At 30.1% G+C, this 9,480-nt stretch overlaps 1 protein-coding gene across 1 annotated transcript in view; it reads left to right on the top strand.

The window, feature by feature from the left end:
• Positions 1 to 7,808, top strand: part of LOC118189944 (RNA-binding protein MEX3B-like) — a 30,453-nt gene extending 22,645 nt beyond the window's left edge. The window contains exon 2 of the mRNA XM_035360668.2: positions 80 to 7,808. Within this exon, the coding sequence (XP_035216559.1) occupies positions 80 to 1,413 (1,334 nt within the window). The 3' untranslated portion in view covers positions 1,414 to 7,808. The remainder of the gene's footprint in view (positions 1 to 79) is intronic.
• Positions 7,809 to 9,480: the final 1,672 nt, after the last annotated feature.

Consider the following 9,480-nt stretch of genomic DNA (forward strand, 5'->3'; position numbering starts at 1 on the left):
CCCCCCTTTTTTCCCTCCCATCATAAATTTTTAATTTAATGTTTTATAGTTAAATAATTTTTTCTTTCTTTTCTTTTAGGATGCAAGATTAAGGCTTTACGAGCTAAAACTAATACTTATATCAAAACTCCTGTTCGGGGTGAAGAACCGGTGTTCGTTGTGACTGGAAGAAAAGAAGATGTAAGCGCAGCGAAAAGGGAAATTTTATCTGCTGCTGAACATTTTAGTCAGATTAGGGCCCAACGTAAAAATAACATGAATGGATCTTTAGCTCCCGGACCAAATTCTAGCATTCCAGGTCAGACAACTATTCAAGTAAGGGTACCATATCGAGTTGTAGGCCTTGTTGTTGGACCCAAAGGAGCCACCATAAAACGAATTCAGCAGCAAACTAACACTTACATTGTTACACCGAGCAGAGAAAAAGAACCAGTGTTTGAAGTTACGGGTCTTCCTGATAATGTGGAAACTGCTCGAAAAGAAATTGAAGCTCACATTGCAATGAGAACTGGAGGATTACCAGATTCATCAACAACAAATGGTGGTAGTTCTGGAAATAATTCAGCTTCAGAAGATGATGACTTCCATGTTAATGGTATAGAAAGAGTTTTTACTGCAGCTACTGTGGCAACTACAAATTATGTTAATTCTCTGTATAAGTCTGATTTTGGCAATGCAAATGCATCATTATCCCGTGACAGCAATAATATTTTAACTTCTCGTACACAGGACATATTTACTTTTCCATCCCATGCCATTTCTGCTGATGGTGGCTCCCCTAAAATGACTGATATATATTCTTGTACTCCTGGTTTTCCAAATGGTTTCTCTACTAGTTTTGGGCTGTATGATGTTGATGAGGGTCTAGGAGATTCTCCAACATTTGAGCAAGCAGTTTTTCCTAGTACAAGTAATGTATGGTCTGATTTTGGTCCTGTTCAAAGCACAATGTCACCTCTTTTTGGAACGACTACAACTTCTACAGCACCATCGGCTGTACCTCGAAGGAGCAACAGCTTAGGAAGTGCTGATTCAGGAATTTCCGATCCTCTTCTTTTAGATCATCCACCTGCAAGGCGAATTCGAAGTGACCCTCTGGTGGACACTTTGGCCAATTTTCCACCTATTACTGCCGTTAGCACAGTTTCCACTATTGCCAATTGCTTTACCGCTACATCTTGTACTGGTACTTCTAATTCAGCTACAAGCCCGACAGATTCTATTTCTTCTTCATTGAGGAAATCCAAAAGAGACTGTGCTGTTTGTTTTGAAAGTGAAATTGTAGCTGCACTTGTACCATGTGGGCATAATATGTTTTGCTTAGAATGTGCCAATCGCATATGCGAGAAGGCAGAGCCAGAGTGTCCCATCTGCAGGCAGCAGGCTCACCAAGCAATTCGCATCTACTCCTAAAATTAAAGCTTTTGGAGCTTGTGTAGTCGTGGGTGGGGGAATTAATGTGAAATGACTGAGCCTAGTGCTGATATAAGATCTGTTCAACGTACAAATTAGTTTACGATAAAGTTAGGAAATGAGGGAAAAAAAAAAAAAAAAGCATAAACATTCTGATAGCACTTGGCACTTTTAATTTTATCTAGACTTTTCTTTCTCATCCTTGCCCACCGATTTCTCTTTTGCTTCTTTCAAGAATGAGCGGCTGGAAAACACACTACTTAAATATGTAGAATCTCTGCTCACCTGATATATTGTGTGAAATAGTATTAAAATATACATATTTTATTCTTTGACATAAAATTTGTATTTAGAATTTCAAAGGAAATGTTACCAACTGGCTATGCATTATCCTGTCATAAAAAGTGTACAGAATTTATTATAGTTTGATTAAATAAACCGCACACTTTGTTCCATAAATATATGAATATGTGTTTAGTCTTGAAAATGTTTTTTTAGAAACATCTATATATATACATACATATATATTATATATATATATTAGACGTTTATAGTGTTTTCTCTAATGGCATATTCAATTCGTGATCTGTATGAAATGCTGATTGTTCTTTAGGCATCATACAGTTATTCCTATTTTTCATGTTTTGCTGTTTTGAAATGTATCTAACATAAATTTTATTGATTTAGTTTTAGTTAGTATAGGTTAATTCTGAAATGATAAATATTAGGTCTAAAGATATTATCAATTTATTTTATGCATTATAGTTTTAAATGTAATGTTATTTGTGTGAACTATATATTTTTATGTTTAAGTCTTCCATTTGTTTGCACAAAGAGCTTTTCTTAAATTTATATTTTGTTATAGCTTACATTTTTTATTTGCTTCGTCATCAGATCTCTGTGGTATTATGAATTTTATTATTCTAGAAAGTAATAAATTGCAACGTTAATAAAATGTTGTTACTAGAAAAAGTATGCTCTGATATATATTTTAAGTGCTTTCAAAAGCTGCATGAGTATAATCATATCTTTCACAATAACTTCATGTGAGCTATTTTTGAAATGAAACCATTTTTTTAAAATTCATCACATATCCTTATGGCTAAAGGGGAAAATACAAAAGTGTAAAATAAGTAATTATCAGAAAAAAATATCTGTAATAAAAATTTGCAGTTAGAAGCTTTACACAGAGAGAATAATTGTACTGTATTTTCAACTCCTTGAAAACATTTAAAATTTATTTTATGTATGAGATTAGTTATAACATTTATATTTTCTGAGTTCAAATTTATCTCCCCCTTTTTTTAATATGTAATACTTTTCGTTTTATTGTGAAACAAATTATTAAAATTTATAAAGCTAATGTTTAAGTGTACATCATCAACAGAGTAGTGGTTTTCTGTTATATTAAAATATTCATGATTATAGACTTGATTATAGATGTGAACTGTAAATTGTGTGAGAGTATAGCATCACAAATATTTAAACCGTTCTTCCATGTGAAAGTTTTGATCATACTCTGAGGCAAAATCAGAAAGCATGCTTTGCTTACTTGATTTGTATATTGTGATTTTTGCTTGTTAGCTGTTGACAAAGGTACTTTCTCATTGTGATTTATATACCTGAACATAAGCAATCATTCTGTGGTGTATATGATCTACATATTCATCATTGCATCTACATTGTGTGTCCCTTAAATGTTTGCAATAAGTAGCTTGCCATTACATGTGGTGGACTATTATTAGTAACTATATGCAATTCTCCCATCCACGTGCTGTCTGGATGCTAGATTGATGTATGAACTATGATGCTCAGTGACTGCTTGAAGAAATTTTACAGTAGTTGTTATGACTTAAACATTTGTTAGAGACTGTATAGGAGCTCATGTTTGGCTTGAACTGTGAGCAGTAGCATATATACACTGCCCAATTGCTTTAGACATACACAGTTAAAGGCTTTTGTGACTTGCAGAAATACTTCTTGGTTTACTCATATAAAATATATTGAAGCTGATTTCGTTAACTCTGGCCTTGTAGTCCTGTTGTAATCGATGATAATTAATTTATATGGTCAGTGATGTCAAAAATAAAATTAAAACATATTTTCAAATTAACTACATCATATATAAAATTTTCTCTTCTGAGAGTAATTTTCAATGCTTTAGAATTTTCTACTACTAAACTGTATTACATTTATATCATGCAAACTGCAATATATCTGAATTAATATTAATTTTTGATAAATCTGTAAAATTATATTCTAAAATAATATTAAATTATATTATATATATATATATATTATTATATTCTTTGCATATCATACCGATATCATGACAAAAAAAAATGTAATGTTTTCTTTCATTATGGTTACAGAATACAAGAAATAGTGCAATTATTAATTTGTGATCTGTAGTTGGATTATGCTTGACAAAGTGCATTGGAAAAGATCAGCTTAAATTCTTACTGTGATTAGTTTTAAACAGTTTAATTCATATGTATTGTAATAACTTAACATAATAGTTTCTAAGAAGTAAGTAATTTATTCCTTCGCGCTTAAATTAATATGTTTGTAATTGGGGGGGGGGAGTTCCAAGTAAATTTAAGTGCATATTTCTTTGTTGAATTTGAAATTCATTTAATTTAATGAGAGCTATTCTTTTTGACATCACTGCCCTTAAAAAATAAGATTATCATTTATTGCTGGCCAGATTGTCAAAGTAAACGTTTCAGTGGATTTTTCACTTTTTAGGCTCACAATATAAACACTTGTAAACTTTCTTTCAAAGTAATTTCTAATGTTTCTATGCTATCTGATATTCTTGATATTTTTATTCTTATAATACGACTTCATTACAACGAGCGAACATCTGATGTTTAACAGAGCCTATTTTTAAAATACTCTTCCTAAAACATTAACCTCTCGTATCGTAATACAAAATTAATGGCATCCTTCACGTATATTTTTTGCTTGTCACTTTTCACAAGGTAGATTTTAAGCTCACATTGGTAATGTTTTCATATAAATAATAATTGCATGAACTTATATTTTGGTTTACTTATATTTTTACAACACCAAATGGTGAAGCACCACCCTTGAAATATATAACCGTACTCCAGATTTGATATCTGTTGTCTCCTGTACTTGTAGAAATCAGCATATGTTACTGCTTTTAAAATCTTTAAAATTATTTATGTAACAAAGACAGCAAATATATATATACATATATATATATTATTTGTTTACTTGAACTAAATCATAACATTAATGTTGTTATGGCAATGTTTTATATAACTGAACAGTTTTAGTGTTATTCTGATGTTTTATGTAAGTTCAGTATTTCATGTTCTTCTGTAATAGTATGAAAATATAGTTATTGTTACTTGTCCTGATGAAACTGTTGTTTCTGTAAGATCACTTAGTTATAACTTGCCATTGAAATTGCTTGAGAAGTGTACATCTGTGTGCTAATCCAAGTCTGTTGTAATAAGTTGAATAATTTTAAAAAGCTTGTATTATAATCTTTTTGCATTTAAAAGTTAATTACTCAGAATTGAAAAAGAAAAGTATGAAAAGATTGCTGGCAACTGCATATAGTCATTTGATATTTTAATGGTAGAGTATTTTGTGGTGTTTTCATATTATTATTTTTGTATCAGATAATATATAATCTGAGAATGAACAACACATGTCTATTATGTTTTTTAAGAGTTGATGGGATTTTTTAAAATTGCAAAATGTGTAAAATATTCCACCTCTGTAATGAGAAATACTTATGATTTAAATTTTGTGTTACAATTTTCCTCTTGCCTTTATTTCTACTAAATAGATTTGGATTAGCTAGATAAATGATATGTGTAATTGTCATATGCAACTGTGAAGTAATTGATTTATTAAAGCTTGCATTTTGCATAAAATAAAATTTTCTGTTGATATTTGTAAACAGTCACATGCAGCAGATATCAATTTTTATGCTTCTATAGTACATAAATTTTGCATATCACAGGTGAAATGTTGTAATTTTAGTGTACATCCTTCCTTTTATGATGCATCTAAAGTAACCACTTGTTACATATAATTTTTGTTAACAAAAAGTTTAACATATATTAGAGGTGGAACATTTTTATATGAAATAAACACAAAAGTAAAATGTATTTTAAGAAGTGTAGCTTTAATTTACTTTGATTTGTAGACCTTGAGTCATTAGATTAAGTAATTTGGTTTTGTTTTTCAAGATATTTAAACAAATATAAAAAATTTAACTAAGCATATCAAAATTTATTCATGAATTATTTTCCAGCATTTGTTTATCTTCCTTGCATAGAAAATGAAATGTGTGGTTCAGGTGCATCGACCGGATCCATAACTTTTTCTAATATGAATCTCATGTTAATACAAAATGTATTAGTGAAGCATATTCAATGATATCTATTCAATCAGTATTTGCAATTATAAATAATAGAAAACAGATATATATATATATATATCATTAATTGAATATGTTATCGTATCTGGCTATGCATTATATGAGATAAGAATTTTTAAAGTATTTCTCTTAATTTAAGTGTAAATAGAGATAGATATATTCTTTATAAAGTAATGGGTTGGCACTGCCTTTATTGATACTTTATTGTATGATTTTTTAATTGTTATTTCCTCTTATGGCATAAAATAAGGTATAGACCTTAATTTATTTTTCTTCAGTTTTTTAATGTCTTTTCTTTTTTCTTTATAAAAGACCTTATTTGTTGACAGTGTGAGTTATGCAGCTTGTTTTAATATTTGTTTGTTTTGTTAACTGAAATTTGAGTTTTTATTTATATTTTTTATTTATTTTATCCTTAAAGGTGATTCTGTAAAGTTGTTTTTAGGTAAAAATATAACCAGCTTTGAGGTTTTGTAAAAGAGCATTGTGCACCTTTTCTGTTACACAAGGATTGGTGAAAAATGTGGAATATTCAATTTTGCTTAATTTTAAAGTTTTTATTTTTTATAGGCCTTTTTATATATTTCCACTAAGTCTTTCAAAACTGTAATAGTTTATCTTAAATGTTATCTTAGCTCTTTTACAATACATCAAGGAAATACTGTGCTTTCAAGTATTTACTTTGCATTATTATTTTGTAGTATTAGTATTATATATTATTGCTATAGGGCTAAAAGCCATAAGTTATTGGGCATGTATTCTTTTAAAATCTATTTTAAATGTTTAATTTCTGTTACTAAGCTATATTATTTAATATTTATATCTTTTATTTTTTGACTGATTATTTCTTCTAGGATAACTATATTTTGCAGTGCACTCACAATCTGCTGTCATATGTTACTATTTTTTATGAATTATTGGCCACAGTAGTAGTATAATTTATTCATGTGGAAACAGTCATTGTTAATGCAAATTCTTAAAAATCTTTTACTTAAAATATAAATTGAATGTGACACTTGCAATGCTGCACTTTAAGTAAAATATCTTAGTTTTTTTATAATGTACCAGAAAAGGCCCTTATCATGCTTTCATTTGTGATTTAATTGCTAGAGGTGAATTGATTCATATTAATGGAATTCATATTTATTATCATTTTTGCTAAGAATTTCTAATTAGGCATGTTTAATAAATCTACATAAAAATATGGATGAACGCTTTTCTGAAAGTAATTTCCTCTCCTAGTATAACTTAAATGCAATGCAATGTTTTACCCTAAATCTGGAATTTTATTTGGTTCAAATCATTAAAAATATTGCAATAACTTCATTCTATGCACCTCATGCCTTCATTCTTATCGTATGCATTGTCATATAATGACATAAGTAAATGTGAGCATGCACTGCAAATGCACATTCTGAAAGGATTATAATAATTATTTTCATAGCAAGATTAAATAAATAAAATGTAGTAATTTTAGGCCTTTCAGTTTTGATGCGGTTTAGCAGGGCACAGTTTTAATTTGCTCACAGTATTGTGTGGAAGTTGTAGATGTGCTGTTAAGAATAATTTTATGAAGATGCTTATATACTGTTGCCTTAACAGGAATGATATCTATGTGGCCAATTGTTTTCAATTATACTTCGAGTTCAGTCTCAATGCCATAATATGTAAATGTAACAATATAAAATGTTATGGAAAGTTATCGAATGTACAGCAGATATTCTAAACACGTAGTAAAATGTATATACAAGCTCAAATTTGTTGCGTAAGATAGGAACTGTATGATTGGTTTTCCCTATGTCAGAAGTTTTCCCAAAGTGAGTGCAGAGTTCCATGCTAAACTATACCCATATATTTTATTATTCAAATTTTAAATATCCCTGAACAAATGTATTTTGAAGTTCAAATAAATTATACATCTTGGTGTGAAACTTGTGTACTTAAATAAAATGTTACTTTTTCACACTTCAAATTGTCTCTTTCTTTTTCTCAATAGCAGCACATATTTAGAAGTATCAGCTAACATGCTAATTAATGGCAAATTTATGTAAATAATAAATAAATAGATAATTCAGTCTTCATATTCAATGGGTATTGTATATTAACATTACAGTCACGGATAAGGTGACCTGATGCTCCATGTGTACTGACAACTGCAGAAACCATAATTATATGTGCACAGACAAAAAGGAGACCAGTTGTAAAGATCACTTTAGAGTTTATTGTATTACAATAGCAACAATGATGTATTAATTAATGGAAATAATTTATGCAGTAAAACTTTAATGGCTCATTAATGTTAGGATGAAAAATTAACGAAATCATAATTACTGTATACTTTAACAATTTGTAACTCCCCCCACCCATTTAACGCTACAATCTCTTACTACTAGATATGATATTTGAGAGAAGAAAGTCCAAAATGCAATTTTTTCCTGTATATAGTAACGTGAAATTGTTAGTTGGTGTTGGTGTAGTTAATTATGGCAAAGCACACTAGGGCTATCTGCCTAAGGAGAAGGATGCCTTCGTGGAGGACTTTCTAAGGGAAAGTGGCTCCTATACACGTTACACATGGGGAAAACCACAAAAACGCCCATGCAGCCAGCCCGTTCGCGGGATTCGAACCTCGGACCGAACTACCAGTGTTCAGCGACCTGTATAATAATCAACCGCTCGGCCGCTGGTGGGCGAAATAGATGAATTAGCTATAATTTTGTTTATTCTATAATAATTAATGTTGCTACTTTTAATCTAATCCAGAGGACAGTTTTTTCCATTTTGAGAAATACAGTACAAAGTCCGAGATCTGGACATCTATAATCAGTAATGATCTAAAATCCGGACTTTAAAGCCACCAAATTTTTTTTTTTTTTTTTTTCCCACGCTTTAAATAAATAATAAAATACCTCATTATTGAAGAAACAACCGTTTTAGCATAAATTTGTGTGATCAATAATTTGATTGCGTATCTAGTTGCATACATCTCAAACTGAAACACTCTGCATAGAAACATCGTTGATTTTATGCCTACTAATATTTTATATCTCTTAAGCCAACCTGGCAAATTACTTATTGTGCATTATATTTTTCTTTCATCACCGCATGTTTATCAACACATGAGAACTTGAGTAATGACTCATACAGCTATGCATAATGCCAGAACTATTGAAGAATTTAAAAAATATTTTAACATAAAATCTGCTGTGTGGAGCATTGCAAGCTCGTGGGAGGATGTGTCTCCAGGTACTTTAAAAATGCTTGTCATAATTTATGGCCATGATGAAGATGATAGCCACGAATTTGAAGGTTTTCGGATATTGCAAACCAAAGGTGAAATGTTCCAAATAATGGATTTATAAAGAAATGAAGAGAAGCGGTAATAAAGGAAGATGAGGTAACAGAAGTTTTTCATTGCACTGATAATGCCCCAGCCTTCAATCAATCAACGGATAGTGAAATCTGTAGATCCAGAAAATACCGCTATCAATAGTGAAGAAAATGGAAGGGAGGTTATTGAAAACGGAAAAATTTCGGTTGACAAGTAAGTTAGTCTAAATTCTCGACACACCAATTACAGAAATCTAACAATGGAACTTTGCAACTGAACAAGAAATTATGTCTGTCTATAAAATTAAAAATAA

This window comes from Stegodyphus dumicola, chromosome 6 (genome assembly GCF_044657685.1).
Source record: "Stegodyphus dumicola isolate Sdum_Otavi_A_Nest chromosome 6, ASM4465768v1".
Classification (NCBI taxonomy): Eukaryota; Metazoa; Arthropoda; class Arachnida; order Araneae; family Eresidae; genus Stegodyphus; species Stegodyphus dumicola.